Below are 25,630 nucleotides of genomic sequence, written 5' to 3' on the forward strand. Positions count from 1 at the left end.
CTGCTTTAATCCAATGAGTCCAACAGAGAACACTGCCGTCCAATCGTGTGTGCCTAGAGGTGGGACGTCGGCGTTTCATAACCTCTGACATTTCTGTATAAAACAAGCGCTCCGACCTTCATCATATAAACAACATTGGCCGGGGGATAAGTAATTGTGATGTATGTGACCCTGACGATTTTTTAAACAGGTAGGCGTCAAACAGAGGTAGCACTGTCTTGTTTTTCACAACATGCTAGAGAAGGTCAATGCTCATCTGCTATCTTCCGGTGGGATCTCCTCCAGCTTGTCAAGCAGGAATGTCGTTAGATTGTCTACTATTTCATGTAATGTTTCAGCCTGTCAGGAAATGTTGTTTATCGACTTTGTAGTTCAATGTCTCTAAAACAACCAAACAAATAAAGTATGTTTGCTTCCATGCAGATCCTTTCTTATTATTTAAATCGACTCTCTGTTACCAGACTCTGCTTTGTTTGTTTGTTTCTTTTTCTGTTTGGTTGGTTGTTTTTGGAGGTGCCTGTTTACTTGTTTTCACGACTGTTAAAGATCCAAAAGTTTCAGCAAAATAAAATGTGCTTAGAAGTTGGGGTTTGATATTCTCATTTGAATTTTTACCACAACAATAGCTGTGTATTATGCTGTATTTGATTGTTTTAAATATCTGACAGTGCAGTGTATTGTTAATTTTGTGACCTGTGTTCAGGCTTAAATCTAACTATCAACTGTCTTTCATATCTTCTCACGGGATACTTTTTAGCCCTTAAACATGAAGAGGCTTTTCCTTGTGGAGCCGGTGGTGGCCCTGTATGCTTTTGCCACTTTCCTCTACTATCCGCTTGTGCAACAGTATGCATACAGGAGAATCTGGCTGCAGGTGACAAACACCACTTACCTGAGCTCTGACAACACTTCCAGATGTGTGGCAAACAGCAACAGCAGCAACCAGTCTCACTATAATGAGGTTAGTCTTTAATCACTAAAGGCGTGTTATCCATTCCTGAAATTTGGAGTATCTTATTTTCTTTCTTTTTTCCCCACCACACTGAAAACTAAAAACATTTTGAATATAGCAAGGATTGTTTAAGAATGAATGCCATGAAAAAAATCAATATTTGGTGCAAACATTCACCTTTAAACCAAGACACAGATTCTTTTAGGTCAACGGCTTTTCATGGTGTTGGGTGGCATGTTGTTTCAATCATCTAAAAAAACTGTCTGGATCTTCTATGTGAGTTTCTTACATATTAATTCCAGACTGACATGTTATGGATATGACTGATTATTTGCATGTTTTTATCAATATGAAGGTAGTTCCTAATGACTCCGTATGTTTATGTTAATTTGCATGACTTATACACTAATCAGATGCCTCAGATGATCTTGTGTGAGACATTTTAACTGCTTAAAACTTTCGCACAGTACTCTAGTAATAATAACTAGTACATGTACATAGGGCTGTGCGATATGACCAAAATCTCATATCCCGATATTAAGACATCTATCGTCCGATAACGATATAAATAACAAAAATGTAACATTTTCTGTAAATTCTGTGAATATCGGGCAGCTCGACTTGCGTGAAGTGTTTCCAGCTGCGCGTCATGTAGCTGGAGTCGAGTGTTTTAACCGATGCATGAAACGATACATTTTTAGACATAAGTTGTAACGGGCGCCGTTTTCTGTGTGAGTATTTATTACACGGCGTGCTGCGGGGAAAAGCCTGTTCTAACGTTTGAGTCTAAGGTTTATTTTTTAGCACCTGACGGCTGTTTTTTGCTTCTTACCCGTAAACACTCTGCATTTCACGTAATTCAATTTATTTTGAAAAGTCTCAACAGGATCTTGAGCTTTATTGTGAAAGGTGTATGTGGAACAAGCGGACACGCGGTGGTTTTACCGTCGTTGTTGCTAACGACAACGCATAAAAACAAACGCTTGTCTGTCTGTAGTGTGGTTATATTAAATGTAAGAGAAAGAGAGAACTTTAAGAAATTAATATAGCCACTACAGTGACCATCAAAATAATGAAAAAATATTGCCATAAACAGTTTATTTTGCGACACCACGAAACAAACGATAGACGTTTTTATATCGTCATCCGATATATATCGTTATATCGAACAGCCCTACATGTACGGTATAACAAGTTGCCTACTTAGAATTTGTAATAGCATTACTAGTTCCATGTGTATTTTCAACGTTTTTATTCATACATTTTTCCCATAAACTTTTAACTTCCTCTCTTTCACAGTTTGGGTTACAAAGATTTTTTTAGCTTCTACGCAATAAGGTGACGTGCAAAGAATTTCTTATGACTACAGGTCTGTGCTCATACAGATACCCACATACTGTGGTAGCTACACTAAAGCTAAAAAGTGATAATCTTACAGAATACAGATATGATGGTACAATCTTTTTATTTGTAGGATGTTTGCAATAAACAAACAATTTTGTAACAAGGATGTAAAAGAGTATTGTTCTATGAGCCCCAAAAGGTTGATTCTGTTCATCTGGATGTAGTCCCTTCAGTGGGAGGATGATTAAGCATGCATCAAGACATTGTTCTATGAGGAACAATGTCATTTTACTTTAACATGCATGTATAGAATGAGAATTACACATAAAAGAGAAGTGAAAACCACAACAGGACAAAACTTGTGTTATCTGTAAATGGCCACAACAGCACCTGTTGTATTATAAAAAGCTTTTTTTCCCACCTCCCCTTTTAGTCCTGAACATTAAAAGTTCTCATGAAATGTCTGAAAATAATTAGTTTTTAATTTAAAAAAAAAATTCTTCCACTGTTTAAGGTATGATCAAGATATTTTGATCTGGCTCCAAAAAAAATTCTTCTCCTTCAACATCCTCTATTTGTGCACCCCTGCACTGCTTCCAGCACTCCTGTTAACAATAAATTCAGGTTCAAGAGTTGCTGTTGAGGACATCTAGCATTCCTCATAAATGCAAGCTGACAGAATTTAAAGGGCTTTACAATTAACCACATTTTTTTTTCTCTCTCTCTCTCTTTTTTTGCTTTTGCAGGAGGTACAGAGGCAGACCTCTCTCTTCTCCGTTTACACAAACATCCTATCCACAGTCCCATCTTTGGTGGTCACTCTCATACTGGTGACCTACAGCGATCAAGGAGGACGCAAGATAGCCATCATCATGCCTATGATTGGCACATTGATCTACACATTGTCTTTGCTGACTGTGTCCTACTTTGAACTCAGCATTTACTTGCTCTTTGGCTCCTCAATTCTTAGTGCTCTGTGTGGTGGTATGGGCACATTTCTGGGTGGCTGTTTTGCCTACATAGCAGACTTGTGCGAGGATGATCGTCAGAAGACATATCGCATGGCTGGATTGGAAATGATGATTGGCCTGTTGTCTGGACTGGCTGCATTATCGTCAGGCTACTTTCTGAGAACTGTGGGATTCAACTGGCCTTTCTTAACCTCTTCATTGATGCTCGTTTTGATCCTGCTCTATGCCATCTTTGTCCTTGAAGAGACTGTGAAGAAGGCTCCAACTGGTGCCGTTACTTTAGATGGATCTCCTTGGTATTTAGGCATGAAACAGATGCTCCGTGGGGTCTGCCAGATGCTTGCAGGGGCCAGCTGCAGGTGGAAAACTGTTCTGGCCCTTCTCATTATTATCTTCACTTGCGTTTCCTTTGCGTATGTAGGAGGGCTCTCCGTGATAACACTGTACGAGCTCAGTGAGCCGCTGTGCTGGACTGAGATTTTGATTGGCTACGGCTCAGCACTGAGCACCACTGTGTTCCTGACCAGCTTTGCAGGAGTGTCCCTGTTTACATACTGTGGTGTGCCCCAGCTGCTCATTGTCCTGTTGGGGATCCTGTCTGTTGTATCAGGCATGCTCACCGCAGCATTTGCTAAAACAACCTTGTTGATGTTTATAGGTGAGGGGGAAAATGCAACTATTGGAATGTACAGTAGTTTTGACTCGTACATAAAATGAAGAGATTTACTTTTTAACCCATGTTTGTTTAAAACATGGTGTGCCATGAACTAAGTCCATAGTTTAGTTGTATCTGTTTTTAACACCCTGAATTAGGAAATAGCTTATATATAGTTTCTGACACAAATTTAGTCTTTAGTGTTTTGCATCGATCTATTGTAGAATTTGTCTTAATATGCAGTATGAAAAGAGGAAAAATGCATCAACCAAAGCCTGTTTCAGTGTTCATTGTGGGCACGATATTAAATGGTCGGGTGTAAAAACACAGAATGTGTCATATTAAAAAGAATAAGGACAATTTTAGCTGCAGGAAGTAGAAATGCCTTATGTGCTTTTTTTTTTTTTTTTTTTTTTTTTGCAGAAAAAGCACATAAGGCATTATGAACAGAGAAATGGCACCCCCAAAATACATTGCATGCTAGTGACTTGGATTACTAATTGACAGAATAGGACTTTTTATGGTGGCTTTATAAGATGCACAACTACTACTAGAGACTCCTAATTTTTTTAGTGCATTGTAAACTTAGAAAGGGTGTAATTATGTTATCACTCATTTGCTTACTTTAATTATCTTATTACAACAATCTACGTAATTGAAAACACACATCTGTTACATTTATAGATGCAACATACTTTTTTCATAAATAACTAAACAATTTTGCAAATATTAATTTCCTTGTGTATAGTTTTATGCAGTTACATTAAAACTACAGTGTGATGCATTATATAATGCTGATCTTCTGTTTTTCATTTGCCACAGTGAGGATACCAATGCTACTGTCTATCATGCCTTTCCCTGTACTGCGCTCCATGATGTCAAAGATTGTCCCAAAGTCTGAGCAGGGTGAGTGACTTTTCAGAGCTTTACATGAACCACAGAACCATGTCTGAGTGTGTTTGTAGAGCCAGAGTCCATTGAAGGATTGCCTGTTCCAGCAGCTTTGGCTCTCCAAGTTTCTGTTGAATTTAGCAGAGGGTTATCTTAAAACTATACACCAGAAGTTCTTAGTAAACCTATGACCTGCAGATTTATTTATTTTTTTCTGTTTGTCTGATTTATTTTTTTTTCCTCTCTATTGCAGGAGCCCTGTTTGCCTGTCTTTCCTTTATGGAAAGTTTGTCCAATAATGTATCATCTGTAGTGTTCTATAGTGTTTATGCTGCTACGGTGGCGTGGTGCCCAGCCTTCGTCTTTCTGTTATCTGCAGGACTCTGTGTGATTCCTTTGACTGCCTTGGGGTAAGTCAATAAGTAGGCCAATGGATTTCCCACAACTTTAAAATAGCCAGGCCAGCATTTTTGCATCTTTTACTGCAAATTGCAATCTTACTAATAATTTGGGAAAACTGTCCTACTTTTCAGCCAGTTAGCCTTACTCAAGCCCATTCATCTGATCCACTTCAAACTGTAGTTATAGATAGATAGATAGATAGATAGACAGATAAAACTTTATTAATCGCTCGAGTGGGTTCCTCCAGGAAATTCGGTTTCTAATAGCGCAGCACTGACAGAAGTTACAGAATGTGAGCAGAAATATACCATATATACACAGATAGAATTACAGAGACATATATAAATACAGAGTATACAAAGGGATAAATAAGAATAAGAATACAAGGGAATTGCACATTGTGCCGATGGTGAAGAAAATTAGTGCAATGTCTAGTTTGAGACATTGCAGATAAGCAGTTGTCATTTTAGTTCAAAGTTGTTCAGTCACCAGTGTTTAACCTAGAGGAGAAGGGCTGCACACACAGGCATGTTGTTTGGGCTTTGTGATGACAATCATTGACAGTACAACACGCCTCAGACTCCTAAGTTTATCCATTGCAACTAAAATTACCCAACTGTAATTTTAGTCGGGAGGGAATAAAGGTCTCCAGCTATAAAGGTATAACCTTAGTCATTGTGCCTTTCATAACTGTTTTCTTTTTGAAACAGAAACTCACTTAATGGCTGTGATGCAATTAGCTGTAGAATTGTAGCTATAAAAGTAACCAGGGTTACGCTCTCTGAACGGGCACTGCACTGGCAGTTATAATTGATGTGTAGAGTAATACATTTCCAAACTAATTTCCTGCTGTACCTCCCAGACATTAGTTTCCATTCATTTTACTATGTCATAAATATCAGTCACATGACATAGTTTAAGGTTATTCACCTCAGGTCTTGCTACTTTTGTTCATGTTACCGTGTATTTTTAGTGCATTGCTCACAGAAGCCATTATCTACCACCAAAACTCACTGTCCTGTATGTTGTTTGTCCTGGATTATGTTAATGTTCAGTTTGACTGAAGGCATGTGAGGGTTTTTTTTTTTGTTTTTTTTTTTGGTGATCTGTGATCAGATTTCAAGTGAGATCAGACTTCACAACTCTGCACTGTGTGGATGGAGTTGCAAGTTACAAGCTGCCAAGTCACTGTTTATCAGTTATTTAGAAAAGGGAAGTGGTTCTGCTTAAGCAGGAAGAATTAGTTCTTCATTCGTTATCCAACTCCTTTTACAAAAGAAGTCCTCCCTTATAACTCATGACATGCATAGTATCCCTTCGATTTGATTTTTGGGCTGTTACAGCCTTGGCTTTGCTTTTAATTCAACTGAAGTTTAGTTGAATTTTTTTTCTGTTGAACTTTATTGCACTGGGTGTAGTGAAAAACTCCTTCAGTGAGTAAAGCTGTTGTCACATTTCCTTCCTATTACTTAGCGGCTAGTCATAGAATAACAAAAGCACTGGTTTAGCAGTTTTGTCTATCAACAGAACAACTAATTGAATTCAGCAAGAGACTATATTTTTCCTTTTGAGTGCATAGAGTGGTAGCATTTTCAAGCCACGTCAGCACTCAAATGAAACTGATGTGGTTTGGCTGTTGTTGTCCTTATTTGCTAAAAAGAAGCTGATGAGTCTTGTATGTAGCAGATGATACAAAATGGGATTTTTTTTTCCCCCCTTAAATATACATATCCACCATGTTGGTAGTTGTAGAAAGTGTGTGGATGTAATCTTAAGAAGGGCTACTAGAGATGTAATGGAAGAAACGGACACAGAAACAGTTGGCCAGTTTATGTTGAGCTTTAGCAGACATGTATCTCCCTTTATTATTTTGCTCTTATATCATCCCCCTTTTCTCCGCCTCATTTCAGCATGGTGAGCGTGATAGGAGTGGATGTTGCCACAGAGGTCCAAAGGCCAAAGCATTTCAATTCAGAGGAGGAGAATCCTGTCCAAGATCAGAGTGACCACAGCCCTCTTCTTACCTGAGACGCCAGGACTACTAAACACTAACAGCACCTTGCTGTTAGTGTTTGGTTGCTTTTTTTGTGTGTGTGTGTGTGTGTGTGTGTGTGTGTGTGTGTGTGTGTGTGTGTGATTTATTTTATTTTATGTGGTGTTAATATAGGTTACATTTTCTTCCTTTGTTGCTGTGCTTATTGGAGTTATGGGTAAACAGATTTCTCTACCTCTCAGGTTTACCAACTCTAGTTAAAATTGGTAGAAATCTCGAAGGTCTGAAGGTAGAAGTCTGACCATGACAATGACATTTTCAAAAACATTTTGAATGGATACATTTTAAATGTATATTATTTCTTTCTTTCTTTTTTTTTTTTTTTTATTTATTTTTTTTTTTTATGTAGCAAATAAAATTTGACCTTGACATCACATTTTTGCTCAGGGAAAAGGTAAAAGACCAAGCCACAAATGGTAAAGGGGACTAAGAGTTATGGTAATCATTTCAAAGTATGAGGACTAAAGTTCTTTCTGGAAACAACCCACCACTCTGTATTATGACCAAACCGAAGACCTTGTGGACTGAATTGGTCACTTATTAGGTCTCTGCTTGCCTCGGGGTACGACCAGGTTGAAAAGCTCAGTTTTCCATACTATCAATTAAAACCTTTCCAATTATCTGGAGAATATCAACAAACTAAATAAAGGAAAGTGTTGTGGGATTTTCTTTCACACTTTGGTTTTTGAGAAAAACAGAAGAAGAAAGCACCAGCACAATTATGCCACTACATACCTGAAGTTTGTAAGATTCAACCTCTGTTCAGGTTTTGTTGTAGCTAAGTTACAACATTTTGGGTGTAATAGTCTTAATTATTGTGTCAACACAATATTCACAACAGTCTAATAAAAATAAAAAATGTTTACCACTGTGGGCCAAGCTTCTGTATTTTAATACAGACCGAAAATTCACAACTAAATATCAGCACGACATCATTTATCTTCTTAAAACTGTATCAAACAAGGTGACGTTTAATAAATATGTAGGATTTTTTTCTGATGGAGATGAAATGCTAAGAACATTTTTAAATGCAATACTGTTTTCTATACCCAGTGACCTTGGTAACAAACATAAAAAATTGTTTCTAATTTTCTAGCTAAATCCCAGCACAATGTGATTCTGCAGAAAAAATCATTTCATTCATTCAACATTCCTGTCACTTTTTTTGGGGGGGAAGGTTACTTTTACACATCCTTTATTTATCCAGGTAAAAAGTGTCATTGACATTAAAAATGTCTTTTTCAAGAGAGATCTGTAATATATAACATCACAGTTTTAAAAAATATATTGTATATATTGGCCAAAAAGGACCGGACTAATTATAATGTAGGTAAAATAACACAGAGTACTTGTAAAACAGGCCATTTCTGTATTTTATAGCTCCTCCATAATTCGTATTGACTACAGTCTATTTACCAATCTAAATCAAGATATTAGACACTTAAAAACCATAGAAACATTACTAATTGCTTTGGCAGTCCATCACTTTTTCCTGCTTACTGAATGTCTGTAAATTATATGATAGCCAATATGTACACCACTATTGCAAGTGTACTGTTTTCTAACATAGTCCCATTTAGGTCACCTGATGTTAGGTGTTTTCTATGTGAAATTAGTACATGGAAAAAAAAAAAAAAACTTGTCAGAGAGCTTCAGACACCTGTGAGGCCAGCCGGCCTCACAGGTGAACTGAGTTGGGACTTTAATTTCCAGAAACTCTGGCTGGCCAATCAACCTGCCTGGTTCACTTTTACTTTTACTGTCAGCCAGGAGGCCCACTGGCAGTGTCCATTTTCCAACGTCCTAAAAAAGGTAAGGCCGTACTTGATAAAATTCTGGTCGTGTTTTAGTCAATCGGTGTGGTACTTCACCATAGATTTATCACATATTAAACCTCATGATACCTAACGCCACGGATTTACCACCATTCTCTGTGCTTCTGTGCCATATTTACTAGAAATTAGACAAGGTGAGTTTCCGCGTGCTTTAGTTACTCCATGTTTAATTCATATCGTTGACCTCAGGGTAAGGTCAAAAGCTCTAATTCAAAAGCAGAATCTATTAAGTATACCAAAAGTAACCTGAATTTTGCAGCACTTGGCTTGACGGTCTTTAGATAAAGTAAGCCAGACAAATCACTCCGCTCACAGCTAAATATCTGCAAGTACACTGACGTCAGCTGCTATGATGTCCCCATGACAACAACCACGTGACAATAGCGTGTGAATGAGTGTTTAAGTTTTTTAGTCATATTGGAAAATATATCCAAGGCTAGTACTCCCGACCTTTTATTGATGGTGTTAACAATATTAGTTTGACCTTTATTCTTTTCTTCAGTCCGAGCAAACGGAACAACTTCTATTGACTTTATTGATCCTTGACCTCGTCCAAAAAGCCTGTTTAGCGTACAAGTCTGAGTATGTTCATACTGAGATGAGGGGAAATGAGCGTTGTACTCCAGAGAGGGGCCATCTTAAACGGAGTCTCTTATCGGGGCAGCAGACTATACACCCAAATGCGCTCCCAGGCTGGTGCCTACCTGCTCACTATTGCCGCTCCTGAGAGTTCTCTCAGTTCATGAAATTTAGTCAATGTGTCACATACTTGACGAACTGATATGAAGCAGCTGCCTCAAATGCTGTTTCGTTTCCTCATTCATGCGTTTTCTTTCAAAGTGCTCTCTGTATGTCGTCCTCCACTACCTCTAGTGTTTTCATATTTACTGTTAAACTGGTCTCCTTCTCATTCGTTCACGCACATTCTGACTTGGTTTGAGAGACATTAATTCCTCTTCTCTCCAGAGCATAGCTCCACCTCTGCAGGCTCTCATCTAGCTGCTCCCCCACTCTCACTATAAATGTCCAAACATGTGAAGACTGAACCTCAACTGCAAAGCACCCGAAACAAATTTGTCCATAATTAAACTGCCTCATCTGCACTTACTGTGTGAGTTTTATCCCTTCAGGTTATAATGGAATGATTAGATTTAAAAATCAAGTGGATCTCACTAATTAAAATCACTCTCCCCTCCCCTCCTGGTCTTTTTGAGATAAATGTCATGATCCACTGGTATGTATTATTATTTCTCTGTAGACTGGATTGCAGTAGAAGCTCTACCCTTTATTTTCTTGTTGCCATGGTGAATCCTCGTATTGGAGCTCCACTGATGACTACTTTGTTTCATTACTCATGCACACTCTGAGCACAAACTAAACATACTCAGGGCAGACTGAAGAAACTCAGATTTTCTGGAAAATGAGTTTCTCATGTTGGATTGAAGTTTGACTCAGGTTCTTAAACCTGCATTCTGGATCTACTTTATTTACTTATTTTGTGCTTCCCTCTGCTTGATTGAACACCTGTGAAATCAACGAATGAAGCGATTTAGAGCTTCCTTCCTCTTTCTCAAACTATTAGTGTCATTTTTGGGATGATCACTAGCCCAGATGTCATGTTGGAAAACTGGCTTTCTTTAAGTGAAAATGCAAACTCCTACTGGGAGGGAAAAAAACTCGTATAAATCTGTCTTGTTTTACAGAAGGAAAAAATTGTCTATCTTTTCCTCAGTAATATCTTTCATTGCTTTTAATATTGCAGATAATACATAGTACAAATTGTTAATGTTTGCCCTTGTTTAGTTTTATATCCCGCTTGTATTTCATGAAGGACTAGTTTGAGGTTGTGTTATACATGCGATTGAATTTTTGCACATTCCAGTCCTCTTAATCTCTAAAGTCTGGTTGTTTAACATCAAACCAGTCAGTTCTGGGGATTAGCTGGTGGCAACTGCACACTGGGGTACTCCTCCAAGAACACCATGTTAAGGCTGCTTTCTGTTTGCATTCACGCTGCTTACAGGAAGCCAGCATTAGGTAAGTTCACAACCTTTTGTTGTGAACTTTTACTTTCTTGTGGTGCTGTTTCAGCTTCTTCAGTTTCCCTGATATGGCACTGGTGCATGGTGTGTGTGTGGTGTATGCCTTGTCACAAGTTGAGGGGAAAAGCTGAGTCAAAACAGCATTCTATGATTAGGGGAAAAATGTATTTGACTGTTTTATTTCTGTTTTGTTTTGTACTGAAAAAAGTCAAGAACTGTTTTTACACTCAGACTGTGCCATTTAAAAAGTGTGTGTGTGTGTGTGTATATATGTATGTGTGGCAAGATAAGCACAACATATGACTGCTGATAAGTACCATTTTTACAGAGCAATAATTTAAAGATTTCTATATTTAATCAGTATTTTTATACCATGTTGGTATATTACTCCAGGCTCTCTGGTTAGATATTATACCAGTGAGTCTGTGACAGTCTTTTTGATATAATCTCCAAATATCACACAAACCTGAATGCTGGCTATATACACTAAAGTACCCCAGTTGGAGTAGAATACCACAGAATGTTTGATACAGTATACAATTGATCAGTAATGTAATGCAGTTTTCTTGAATAAATAATCAAACAAATATTGCCCATGCAGACAGTTTCTTATACATTGAATCAGAACTATAGTTTTTAGTGGAGTAGAGTAACTGTTGTGGGTTTTTTTTTTTTTTTTTTTTTTTTCTTTTTTAAAACCTATGTCTTGTACAGTTGCAACACTATAAAATCACTGACCAACTGGTTTCACCTGTTTTAGATTGCTTTCTTTTCTTAAACTATAGTACAAGAATGGCCATGCCTTCTTCAGGCATGTGGAGTGATCAAGTTTTAGTTGTCACTTGAGTTCAAATCTAATCATTGTCCTTGTTTCTTGTTCAGGACATTTTCCAGCCCTCCTCAGAATGAAGCGTCTCTTGCTTCTGGAGCCTGTGGTGGCCCTGTGCGCTTTTTCCTATTTTCTCAATGCTCCACTTATGCAGCAATATGTTTACCGGAGACTCTGGGTGCAGATGACAAACACCACCTATCCCATCTCTGACATATCCAGATGTACAACAAGCAACAGCTCAAGCAGTTATGAGGTTTGTCATTAATCTCTGGCTCCAAGGTAGGATTCATGGGTACCAAAAATGGAAGGACCTACTATAAAATAAGGGCATGCACAGTTACAGCTATCAGTTAAGTGGCGTAAAACACAAATCAGCATTAGCTGCATTTGCATTATACTTTTCTTAAAACTGTTGCACTGAATACTGTCATTGATACTGTAGCAGGAAAATTCATATTTAATGCTAATTTCAGATAAGATCTAGCATTACTTAGAAATTTACAAGTGCATGTGAAAGTTTCTTCAACTGATTGAAGTTGCTTTTGGCTTTAATTTAATGTTTTTTTTTTGGTTTTTTTTTGTTTTTTTTTTGCATGAACGATTTAGGAATTACAACCATTTCTATACAGAATCCTCCATTTCAGAGACTTTGAAATAACTGAACAATAACAATTTTAAATATAAGGATTATTCCTAATACTTCACTGAGAATAATATGATGAATGACAGAACTGTAGAGCACAGAGCGCCAAATACAGTTTCTTCTCACTTTGGGATGCTCTTCTAGCCCCTTACTGCAGCCACCTTCAATTGTTGCTTGTTTTTGGGTCTCTGACCTCAGGGATCAGGTGACTGAAGAATATCTCAAGACAGTATTTCTTGGTATTAAGAAACTCTTGGGTTGCTTTTGCAGTATGCTTTGGGTCATTATCCATCTGCATGGCTTTGAAACGCTTGGAATCAACTGCAGGGAACATCCCAGGGAATACTGGCTGTGAAGCTGCTTTTCAGTCAGTTGTGTTATTACTTTTGACCCTCTGTTAATGGGGCAGTATATAAAAATGGCTGTAATTTCAAAACAGTTGAATGTGGTATTGTTATTAAATTGATTAAGTTCTAAGATGATTTGAATCTTAAAAGTTGGACTTTACTTACCAATCTTTGTTTTTATTTTTAAAATCCACTCTGGGGTTATACAGAGGCAAAACGTCAAATGTCTGTGTCCAAAAACAGTTACCAAGCTGTATTTTGGTGAGTTTGCTTTTGCAGTTAAAATTAAGTCTGTTTTGTGTCTCTCTGCATTTCTAGGGCGTACAGAAGCAGGCATCTCTCTTCTCCCTTTACACAGATGTCCTCTGCACAATCCCATCTTTGGTGGTCATTCTCTTGCTGGTGACCTACAGCGACCGAGCAGGGCGCAAAATCACAATCATCATGCCTGTGATTGGCATGTTGATCAATACCTTGGCCTACCTGACTGTATCCTATTTTGAGCTCAACATTTACCTTCTCATTGGCTCCTCAATCCTCAGCGCTTTGTGTGGCGGCTTGGGCACATTTCTGGGTGGCTGTTTTGCCTACATAGCAGACCTGTGTGACACCCGTCGCCAGAAGACTCTGCGCATGGCTGGAGTAGACATGATGATTGGCGTGTTGGCTGGCGGGGCTTCAATATCAACAGGCTACTTCCTGAAAACTGCAGGATTTAACTGGCCTTTCCTGACATCTGCGTTGATACTGTGTTTGAGCCTAATCTATGCAGTCTTTGTCCTTGAGGAGACTATGACGCCGCCAACCGATGTCATTATTATGGATTTGTCACCTCAGCGCTCAGCCATAAAACAGATGGTCTGTGGGGTCTACCAGATGCTTGCAGGGGCTAGTCGTAGTTGTAAAATTGCTTTGGCCCTCCTCATTGTCATCTTTATCAGCTTTTCCTTTGCATATATTGGTGGGGTCTCTATGATAACGCTGTATGAGCTCAATAAGCCCCTGTGCTGGACTGAGATTTTGATTGGCTACGGCTCAGCACTGTTCACCTCCGTTTTCCTGACTAGCTTTGTGGGAGTGTCCTTATTTACATGCTGTGGTGTGCCCCAGCTGCTCATTGTCCTGTTGGGGATCCTGTCTCTGGCGACAAGCATGGTGATGACAGCGTTTGCTAAGACCACTTTATTTATGTTTATAGGTGAGGGGGAGCGGCTTTACATTTTAGCACTCTTAACTAGGCAATCAGAATACTGGAACTCTGCAAATTGCTTAAGTAATTTATATCCATAAAACCCTGCCATATTGAGCAAGATGTGTTTGTGCTGCTCTGCCATGATGAGTACAAGTAAGCTGATCATGCTGGACTCGGAGGCTAGTTAGAAGACTCTGCCATCTTAGTTTTCAGTAAAACTGTTCAAAATCTATTAGCTCTCAAGTCAATACACATTTTGTCAGAGCTACAAAAAGAGGAACACTGCATTAATGCCAACACCAGTAGAATATTGTTCTATTTGCACAATGAGTGAGGTAGATGTGATTACAACTGCAGACGCATCATAGCTGCAAAGGTCTGAATTGTCTTTGCCTACAGTATAGATTTATAGACTCAATCAAACACTATAAATAATCTGCATTACTAACTGGAAGTAACCAATGGGTTTTTGTCCAATTTAGTTTTGCATAATCCTCTTGTATCTAATGCCGTCTAAGAGATGTGCATCTTTATCAATTAACAGGAAATTAACATTAAACAAATCTAAAATGTTCATTGGCCCAGATTTCAATGTAGTTATATTATAATGCTGAAGTATTTTGCATAATATAAAAGTAATTGTCTGTTATGCATTTTCCCCTCCAGCAATTGCATCAATGCTTCTATCTAAAATGCCTTTCCCTGTTCTGCGCTCCATGATGTCAGAGATCATCTCCAAGTCTGAGCAGGGTGAGTGAGTTTAGTGCTTTACAAGAACCACAAAACCATGTCTGAGAGTGTTTGTGGAGTCAGTCCATTGAAGGATGGCACATTCCAGAAGCTTATGGGTGCACTTAAAAACAAAGCACTTTAAGTTTCTGTTGGATTTGACAGAATTAAACTCTTAATCTTTAGGGTTTGTGTAACCCTTTCACCTTCTGAACATGGTGGTGGTGTTGTTACTGTAATGATTGTTATTTATTTTACAGGAGCCCTGTTTGCCTTTATGTACTTTCTGGAGATTTTAAGCAACAATGTATCGACTGGAGTCTTTAACAGTATTTATGCTGCTACGGTGTCATGGTGCCCTGGCTTTGTGTTCCTGTTGTCTGCAGGACTCTGTGTGATCCCTTTGTCTGTTATTGGGTAAGCTAATAATTATGCCTTAAGTGTAACAAAGTTTCAAAGGATCATACCACTGCCTTTGCAAGTTTGACTAAAAACCAGAGATGATGTACATGAGTTGTGACAAAATGATTTATTATTATAAGACAATAACAGTAACGGAGTGAACTAATTAAATAATACAATATATTTCAAAGTTCAAAATATAAGAAATAGCTCAATTTTAAATATCAATATTACAGAGGTGAAATGTATATGATTGACATCTAAAAACAGGCTGTAATCACCGTAAACTTTAAACAGTATGTCTGTGTCACTGTATGTTTTAGCATTTTACATACATGTAGCATCCTCAAAACTCTGTGGTACATTCAAGGCTGCTTTCATGTGACATTATTATTTGTCAATAGAAGTATGTCATTGAGGTAAAGTACCTGAAGGTGTTTGCTGAATTTTAACCACGGCGTATTTATTCAGTAAACCAAAAAAGGGGCAGTTTCCTTGTTAAGAGCGACTTGGCAGACATGTTTTAAGCTGTCTGACATGACTAGAAAAGCATTTCTGCTTGACTGGGCACTTGGAAATTAGAGGACTCAGTTCCTCTTACTAATCCAACTTTTTCTCACCGGTCAAGTTCCTCTTTTGCACGTTAATATACATCTTGAGCTTTGTTTAACCAATTGCTTTGTTATTTAATATAACTTAAAAAAAAATCAAATGAAAAACACACGCTTTTATTGCGTCTTTTAAGAAAAAGACAAACTGCTTTATATAAAAGGTGTCAACCAGAGCAACTGCCACAAAAAAAATCTGCCAAATCAAACATCTGCTGTAGTTCTCTGTGAACTGTGTACAGCACTGTGTATATACCAGATGATAGATTTGATACATGTTCTTTTTCGTATGTATGTCTTACTGTAACATTGGAAAAATGGCCGTACTTTGGTAGTTTCTTGGAGCTATGTTGGGCATGTGCCTGTCAGAAGGCTAATGAACATATGTATTAAGAAAGCATGATGATATGGAAAAATGGATGCACAGTTGGATGGAACTGCTAATATAGTACCATATCCTTTTTCTGCTTAACACCTGTTTGTTCTCATTTCAGGGTGGTGGTTCTGATGAAAGTAGATGTTACCCAAGAAGCCCAAATGACAAATCCTTTGGTCTTAGAGGAGGAGAACCCTCTTGAAGGTCCTAGTCAGACGAGTCCTCCTTAACTGAGACTCTTGGTCTAAGATTTTTCTTGGAGTCGTCGTTGTTGTTTTCTGGCTTCATGTGTTGCTAATGTAGATTGCCGTTGAGTTAACTTAAGTTACAATGAACTTGTGTTAATATTTAATATTAATGTGCACCATAAAATATATTTGAACTAGGTGAAGACCGAGACACACTCACAAAAATGCATAAAATTCATCAGATTTAATGTTAGTACTGTTTTGATACATGTTAAATAAAAAAATCTTGACTATCAAGTTTGTGTGTTTATCTAGAACTCCTCAATCATTTATGTAATCCACCAGATGCGCATTGTTGATGTATTATGTTTATCAAAGCTGTCAGCAGAATTTACAGTATACATGAAAACACCTGGAAACAAGTGGAGCAAGTTCAGCTGATAAGCCAGAAGGGATTTTTGAGGAAATCCTTATTTTCTCTTAAATAAAATAATATTTTTAAAAAGTTCATGGTTCTTCTTTAGTGTTAATATTCTAAGGAATAACTATAAGGAAGGAAAGCCATTAATAGCATTTTAACAGACTTGAATAAAAGAGTAACATGTTCTTGGCCTTCCTAAAATCTCTAGTATATTCAACAGCCTCCCATTGAAACTAATCTGATCTAATTTACCTGCATGTGCAATTTTTGGACAAAAGCTTAATAATCTTTGTGGTAATGATTTTGGGTGTGCATTTAAAGTGCAATCCTTGCTCTTGTCAGGGGTATCCAGAGCCCAGGAAGTAGCAGAAGTCCAGTAAACATCACTATCAAACCAGCCCCTTCTCATCACACAGAAGTCACTGAAACACCTCACTCATTTGGCAAAATATTCTGGGCCACAACAGAAGAATGGTTAAGTGGTGTCATGTCTTTTGTATATCGACCACTAGATGCCGCTCTTGGTCCAGGCTTGAAACTTGGAGTATTAATCTCAGTACTACTGTGTGGTTCCTTTGTTTTCTTTTTTTCTTTTTCCATGCTTTGTCTTCAAAAATGAAGAAAAACAACTCTTTTGAACTTCTCATACGTTTAAACTTTTCATTTACGGTATATATGCTGAATGTATTACTGTGGACTTCATTACCTTGTTAGTCCAGCCAAGGTTTAATTGAATGATCTGATAACCTGTTAAGAGCCACATCATGTCTTGGGATACATTTAATGCAATCAATGCTCCCAAAGTGATGTGGAGAATATTCTAATAAGTGTGATGATAATAACAAACATTACGCAGTATTTCTATCCCTCTTTGTCTTCTGTACAGAAAGACTTTACTCAGTGGACATGTATATGAAACAGTTTCTCTTACACTTGAATCTCAATTCAATTATCAGAGTTTTCCATGTAAATCTGATTAGACCTACACATGATGCTTCACATAGATGGTTTAGGTAAAGTTTAAACTGGACCTTTGTGCTGTTGGGGTGTTTTGATTGCAGCTGTGCTGAGAGATGGGACTTACACATGAGAGCAGGAAATGTTACAACCGAGGTTCATGTTCAGTGTGGTGACCAGGCTATTTCTGCCTTTAATATAGAGGACTACCTTGCACTTAAGAGAAACACAATCTTGTTGCTTTTTAAAATTGCAGACATAAAACATGACAGTTAAAGTGTGCTCAATATACTTTTCCCTTCTTTTTTTCATTATCTTCGCTATTGGTCTACAGGGTACGTCGGTTTAAATTGGCTTGATCCGTGGAAACCCAAATGACGTCTGACCTTAATGCGCAGTTATTTGATTTCCATCCTCAAGACTTGAGGTCCGTGACTGCAGCTTGATTGTACGGTAATGTTGACACTGCGTATGAATTAGGTCGGAGCCGGAGGTTACAAAGGGAATCTTCTGAGGCAGGGCTTTCTTGGCACCAAACATGAGGTTTCTGGTTAAATTAGAGATGGAGGTGTGGTGAGGCGTAACACTGGTTTGTGCAGAATTCCCAGGGGTAAGCGGCTCAAAGGGAGACAGTCGTGGTAGTGGCTCGAGCCTGTCTGGCATGCATGGGGTCGCTGACGATTAAAGGGAAGTTTGACAGAGTCTGGTTGAGATTGGAGGCAGGGAATTGGGGTCTTTGGTTTCTGGTTTCTAAAGTAGCTTAGTCAGCAGTTACGCTCATGTGCAGCGCACCACATCACATCAGATCAAGAGCCTAATCTCAGATGTTGATCCAGAAAGTTGCAAGCAGACCTCTCTTTATCTCAACCTTCTGCTCCCCCGGAGGAGATAATTGACAATAATATGAAAACCCATTTGAGGTGGTTTGCGTGATTTAAACGAAGAGGTGGCGGGACAGCCTGGCTTCTCAGTCGAGATCAATTTGATGATCTGAGAATGATTTGTTCACACCATGATCCACTGCATATGCTCAGTATAGCACTGGAAATTACACTGAAAAGTCAGTGTAAAGAAGAATAACTACACATTGAATCCCTGAGATGTCCTAAAATAAGAAAAGTACAATTTCTATAATAAGAGAAGGCTATCAGGACAACTTTTTAGACTGAAATTGTAAGAAATAAATGTGTAAAATTAATTATTAAATTCTGTAATAGACAAAAACAGAAATTTTCTTGTATGTTGGTTAAACACTTTGATGTCGTATAAATGGACATGGTGGAGATCTTTATCATTAGGAAAAGCTATAAAACTTATGAAGACAATTCATTTTTTCCAAAGCTGTCCAGTGGGATAGATTGGTGTCTTTGCCAGGCCGATTCTGGAACCTGGGGCCTTATGTTAGACACCCCTGCCCAATGAGCAAGCACTTGGCGACAGTGGGATGGAAAAACTCCCTTCTAACAGAAAGAAACTCCTGGCAGTACTGGGCTCAGGGAGGGGCAGACATCTGCTCCGACCGCCTGGGGGTGAGGGGAGGGAGACAAAGCATGTTGATAGCTCAATATTTGCAGTCTCTGTTTATTCCTTTGATGAAGGTGACAGCAGAAGTTATACCAGCACATCTTTTTCACTATTGTTATCTAAACCCTCAGCTGGTATGACGTTTATCCTTTGTTTTCTTCCAACCCCTTTTCTCTCTACAAAGGTCACTCAACTGTGTTGGTTTCCTCCTGCCACGAGCTGTGGATGATGTGTGGTGGTGATTTTTTTCCCCCCTCATTGCTGTGGCCATTCAATGCTCAACACATGTTATCTGTGTGTGTGTTTAGATGGATGTTTGTTTGAGTTCTGTGCCTCTGCAGTAATTACTCCTTTTTCTGTGAGGCTTCTAGTCCCTTGAAGGTAAACCGATATCCACATCAAGTTCTGGATTTTCGGCTCCCCCCATTTTTAGTATTGCATGGTTGTTTGTTCTCTGATTCATCTCGTATTGCTGAGATAATCACATTTGCCTACCTTTTTCTGTCACATCTGGATCCCACGGCTTCATGTGGTTGCCACTGCTTCCACAGATGTCTTCTGTCTTAGCTGCCAATAATGACTATTTCCTGTATTCCCCTCCCTCCCTTCTCATCATTCTTATTTGCTCTGCACTACTTCACATAAGAGAATTAAGTTGTTGTTGTTGTTTTTTTTTTAAAGAGGTTTCAAAAATAGATCTTTAACCACTATTACTGACACATGCCTTAACCACAGACCCCTCATCTTCCCTTTGCCTTTCCTAGCTTCTATCTTTGACTCTAGACTTGTTTAAGGTCCAATTTACGGTGGATATCTTGTATGTATGTTTCATATCCCTTTCACACAAAATTCAAATGCAAGCTACTTGTTTCGTATTGAGGTGCTATGATATAAAAATAGGCTCAATGATCAAATAGGGTCATATTTAATCGTTGAAGATAATGATTAGCATAAATATTTCTGTAAATGTTCATTCTTATGTGTCTTTTTCAAAGTATCACTTTAAAAACCTGCAGTTTAGGGGTTTCCCGTCAGGTTTTAATATTTATTGCTGGAGTAAAATTAAAATAACATCATGGTGTTGATGGATATAAAATGTAAGACGAAGAAAATTCCAATTTTCACAATTATCCCAATAAACTTATTGCAGCCACACTTTTAAAGCTCCAGCTGAGGCCCTGTGCAGGAGGACCAGACTGAAGACCGTTGATTGGCTGTGTCATCCTGCTGAGAGCACAGTGATTACTATCCAGTGTCTTGGAAGCCATGAATGTCATTTGTGCAGAGCAAGGTTCCTGTCTTTAGCCATGTAGTCTTAAAGAATGCAACCCCCCACATCTCTAGAAGAGTGGCAAAGGAAAGGTCACTGTGACAATCAATACTCTGCCCGGTTCTGCTTCAGTGCATCAGACTAATCAGCCTGCTACCCAAGGTGGGGGAGATCTCAGGACCTGATAAATGGAAAGATGGAGGAAGAAGAAGAAAGCTACCAGTGATAGACTGGGCACACACTTAATATATTTTGAAGGGATTACCATCAGCATTGCAGACCCTCCTGAAATTCCCATAAATTCTTATAATTATCCTAGCCATGAGAAGAAAAAAAAAAAAAATCACATTTAGTGAATACAGACCTTTGTCTGGTCTCAGTTTTCCTTGTGAAGATTTTATTATCTCTTTGGGTTTATTAATGTGCACATGGGTCTTAAGTGTGCTCACATTCACTGCAGTTGGTTAGACTGTGCTCTTAAAGGCACAAAGACATTAGCACACAAACTGAGAGGTATCTCTGGTCAAAACAGAAGCTCTTCAGTTTCACTCTAACATTACAGAAACCACAGCCTGTAAACCCTCTGTTTAGCTGTATATACAGTCTCTGGTTTAGCCACACAGGCAAAACAGTTAACCGGCATGCTATGTGTGGAGTGATGTGAGAGCACACAGTCACATCTGTATTTATCAGATTTTCTCTCAGCCAGCTTCTGCTCCTGTTCTTTGCAGCAGATTCATTTTTACAGCCTCCATTTGGCCTCATTGGCTTTTTGCTGGTCTATTAACAGAGTGTTTCTCATTTTAACTTTGCATTACAGTTTCCACAGGACTATCAGTGTTATGGCCTCAGTGTGGAAAGTTCAGAATCAGTTGATACATAATGCTACTTTGTTCTGTCTTTGCAGTATTTTAGTTGGCCTGTGCGTTTGGTCTCAGAACAGAAACAAATAAAACCAAATGTACAAGTCATAGTTTTCTATACCTGACCAATTTCATTCAAAATACCAAAACCAGTTATTGAAGCTAAATATTTATTAAAAATCTAAATGCTTTTTTAAAACTAACTGTATTCAAAAAAACATGCTTGAAAAAACTGAAGAGCTAACAAAGCTCTTACATTGTGGAGGACTATAAATACCTTGGAGTACACAGACAATAAAAATAAAGTACTATCCTTATGCTGTTGCATGCTGGGGCAGCAGGTCGAGGGTTGCTGATGCCAACAGACTTAATGAACTGATCCAAGGCCAGTAATGTTGTGGGTATGGAGCTGGACTCTCCTAAGGTGGTGTCGGAGAGGCAAATGTTTTCCAAGATAAAGATAGTGTTGGATAATACCTCCCACCCACTCCATGACATACTGACTAGCCACAGGAGCACGTTCAGTGAGAGACTGAGATTACCAAAAAGCACCACTGAACCACACAGGAAATCATTCCTGCCTGTGGCCATCTCCCTGTACAACTCATCCATCTAATACACCGTAAAGACTGCAATAGTTACATCCTTTTTGCACACACTCTTTTCTTACTCGGTAATGGTGCTGTCAAGTTTCTTGATATTTATTTATAATTACATCTGTCAATCCTGTATATATTTATTATTTGGTGATTTGTATATATTGTGCTATTCCTTATATCTTAACATATTGTATTGTTAAATAGTCTGTTTTTGTTAATGTTACTGTACTGGAGCAAGTGTAAGCCACATAATTTCCCTAGGGATTAATAAAGTATACTGATTCTGAAAGTTTAATAATCTTATATTTTGACTAAAAATCTAGTCAGCTATCTTTATGCTGGATTGCTCGACAGCTAGTTTAGGCAGCCAACCCGACCACCTTGTGTACCAAACATAAGGTGGTATTTCAGCCAACATATTTCCCACTGCTTTCCTACATCGATGCCTGACCTCCACAACCCTGAATTCCACCTATAGACCCTGGTGGATCTTTTTACATCATTCTCACGTTTCAATCGTTTTTGATAAACCGATGACCTTAGAGGTTAGATGCCAAACTTTATTTCTTCTACAGCAATAAAGCAACCATTTTAAACATGAATTGTATGACTGGGGTGCCTTATCTAGTTCTTTGAAACAGATTTTTTCATTTTATTAGGGTAAATGTCGATATATTTTCATTGATAGCGAACTTGTTGACTGCTCATTTCTTTTGTTTTAAATTTCAGGTGACTGTGGTTTAGAAAAATTAGATAAAAAGCAAAAAATTGCTTTAAATCAAATCTAATCCATACAATAAGCAGAGCAGTGGTAGCTTATGCCTCAATCACACTAGAGTAAAAATAGACTGGCACCTCCATGCAACCAGGAGAAACCAATGGTTGGCAATTGACCGCACTGATTATTAAATCAGATTCAATTAAGGAAATAATTTATTTTTGGCTTGCTGGGGTCCATTGCAAGACAACTGTTCAGGTCACCTGGTCTGACTCGGACAGGCCGCAATCACTCTCAAACAGAATGGTTGAGGTTTGCAATTAATCACAATCTCATTTGTAATTGCAGACAAATTGCCAACATGTTGTAATCAGTCGGAGTCTGTCTGCACCGATGAGCGCCTGCTCTTAAAATAATGAAAAACACAAACCCAATTTACAGAGGTTTGTGGCAGGCGGTTTCCTATAAATTGCACTAAACTCGCACCGAAAAGCATGACTCGTTTTGCACCAAATATGTGTGTGAAAGTTGCCACTAGAAGTGTTCGTGTAATTGGAACGAGAGAGGGAGATGTGATCAGAATGAGTGTGCAATTGGCACGGCTCGATGGCTCAAAGCTGTGAGCACAGTGCCAAAACTTTGGCTCTATCCTGTAACTCTTTAAAAAACACAGAGTGAGCACTGAGCAGAGCTGAGCCCCACATATTCCTGCTCCACAATAATACTGGTATTTTACTGAAAGAGACCAGAACTGAACTGAACTTAATTTGAGCGTTGGAGGGAGGGAGTCCGCCCCTGGCTCCGGGACAGCACTTCAGGTCTGATGTAGACGGTAGTAGATTTGAGATTTACCACAGTTGTGATCGCAAACAGATTTTAGGTCATTTCCAAATGGACTCTGTCCAATTGAAAACTGATTGCACACCGACTATGATTGCTATTTTACTGCTGTCTTAGCCCACTAAAGTTGTAGCAAGATGGCAGTTGGCTGCAACCACGACCATTTCAAAGGCAAGGCGATCACATTTTGATTGCTCAGTGTTGCAATACTTTCGCTGGAGCAGCGCCTCCAGCCACTGTTTTCCCCAGTGTGACTGTAACCTCAGGTGGTTGGTAGATTGTCAATCAATTGCTGGGTAGCTGCTTTCATCCCTATCCGAGGCTTCAGTGCTCCACTATGCTCAGTGTTCATTGAGCAATAACAAACATTGTAAAGAACTTTGCTGTGCTCCTGCAAAATTGGATCTCAGTAGCTCCTCTTTATATAGTCGTTTTAGTCGAGAGAAAAACGTAAACAAAGAAGTGACAAAGTACTTTTGAGTTTATTTGACTTAATACTGTGTCTTTATTACTATTTATAGAACTATCTGTGTGAACGATCATTATGGGTAGAGTAAAGCACATGCTCTAGTGGGGTTTTTTCAAATGTGGGATTGTGTTTGAGGGGGTTAGACACAATAAACTAAAATGGCTGTGATAATGGTAATGAGAAAACATGCCACTCTGTGGAACTTGTGGCTTATTTTAATGGCATTTAGACAGCGACTGAGCTTTATGGCACTGAAGAACAAATAATATGAAATTTTGGCTAAGCAGACAAATAAATTCACTGTTGACAGTGTCCTTTTATACATGGAAATCCAATTCATAAAAAGCATGCTAAGAGAGTTTCTGTAAGTGGTGTATTCACCATAAAACCATAAAACCAACATTGTTGGATCAACCTTGTCACTGACCCTTAAAATATTACTGTTTTGTTTTCATCTGTTTGACTTAGCAAATCCCTCGATGTTTAACAGCAGAGTCAAATGATCCATCTGGACAGTTTTAATGAAGGCAGTTATTTGAGATGGCTTTTATTTTGTCTATTAGGCCTCTGTTGTGAACCCAAACATAAGTCAGAGGAAGTCTCAGTCACCTTCGGTACAGTAGTAGATGACAGTGTGTTGGAGTTTAGATGAAGGGAAAAGCAGGATATAATTACAAATTTATTGTCCATGCAACCCCGATGGTGTCCTCCCTTTGTCCTCTCTTCCTCTCCAACAATGAGAGATTTCTCACAGCCGGAGTGAAACCTCTGAGATGTCCTTGAGGCTTTCTTTGTTCTGAGTGTCATCACCAGTAGAGAATGATGACATAAACCTCCTGGAGTGTGTGTGTGAGGCCATGTAGCTGAAGTATTTGCAGATGCAGATACTCTTCCAACTAGCATGGAAAGTCTCAGGACACAGATAATGCCCCAGAGGCCGTTTTGCCTTTATCTTGGTTTCAGAGGTTTCTTCTGCCAGCTGTTATTCCAGAATTATTTGAGTCTACTGGAACACTGCTAACATCTGTGCTCACATGTCAGCCATGTGACTGATGTCAGCATCTCACACACACACAAACACATATGAACATGAACATATGCATTTACAATACAGAAAACACATCCGCCTATGCACACGCAGACAACCAAACATGTGCATGATAACTTTATTGGCTGCAGCCATTTAAACCATCTTGCACATCTGTATTTGTACATCATTAGTAGGACTAAAATGACAAGACAAAGGATTTTGTCCGATGCTGTGTAGACCACAGGTCAAATATAAGACTGCAGCTGGTAAACTGAGAATGAATTATACGATACTGTATATATTTTTCTAATATTTTTTCACTTTACTCAAAATCGAAAGCCAAGACTCTCAAATTTCAAATTATTTCAAATTATTTTTATTGTTTTACTTGCCCAAACAAGGGAGTGACCTCACCTCACCTTAAATAAAGCTCTTCAAGTTGTCTAATCAAAATTTGCCTCAAAGTTATTTTGCTTG

The 25,630-nt window shown here is 38.5% G+C and overlaps 2 protein-coding genes across 4 annotated transcripts; both read left to right on the forward strand.

Annotated features, from left to right (window-relative positions):
• Window positions 1-57: 57 nt before the first annotated feature.
• Window positions 58-8,141, forward strand: LOC146379150 (lysosomal proton-coupled steroid conjugate and bile acid symporter SLC46A3). The gene is made up of 6 exons (XM_084942488.1): window positions 58-190; window positions 758-961; window positions 3,043-3,925; window positions 4,745-4,828; window positions 5,067-5,223; window positions 7,126-8,141. Exons 2-6 carry the CDS (start codon window positions 767-769, stop codon window positions 7,241-7,243), a joined length of 1,437 nt encoding a protein of 478 aa, XP_084798614.1. The 5' UTR covers window positions 58-190; window positions 758-766; the 3' UTR covers window positions 7,244-8,141.
• Window positions 8,142-8,256: 115 nt separating this feature from the next.
• On the forward strand, window positions 8,257-16,759 carry LOC146379151 (lysosomal proton-coupled steroid conjugate and bile acid symporter SLC46A3-like). Of its 3 annotated transcripts, none has more exons than XM_084942485.1 (6): window positions 8,257-11,140; window positions 12,028-12,230; window positions 13,286-14,165; window positions 14,826-14,909; window positions 15,149-15,305; window positions 16,393-16,759. In XM_084942485.1, the coding sequence occupies exons 1-6, from the start codon at window positions 11,086-11,088 to the stop codon at window positions 16,502-16,504; spliced, it is 1,491 nt and encodes a 496-aa protein (XP_084798611.1). In that variant the 5' UTR covers window positions 8,257-11,085; the 3' UTR covers window positions 16,505-16,759. The 3 variants fall into 3 exon arrangements, with proteins under 3 accessions (XP_084798611.1, XP_084798613.1, XP_084798612.1); XM_084942487.1 differs by having other exon boundaries at window positions 8,257-9,237; XM_084942486.1 differs by having other exon boundaries at window positions 8,257-9,080.
• Window positions 16,760-25,630: the final 8,871 nt, after the last annotated feature.

The sequence above is a fragment of the Perissodus microlepis genome, chromosome 10 (genome assembly GCF_051167445.1).
Source record: "Perissodus microlepis isolate ML-2025 ecotype Zambia chromosome 10, ASM5116744v1, whole genome shotgun sequence".
Taxonomy (NCBI): domain Eukaryota; kingdom Metazoa; phylum Chordata; class Actinopteri; order Cichliformes; family Cichlidae; genus Perissodus; species Perissodus microlepis.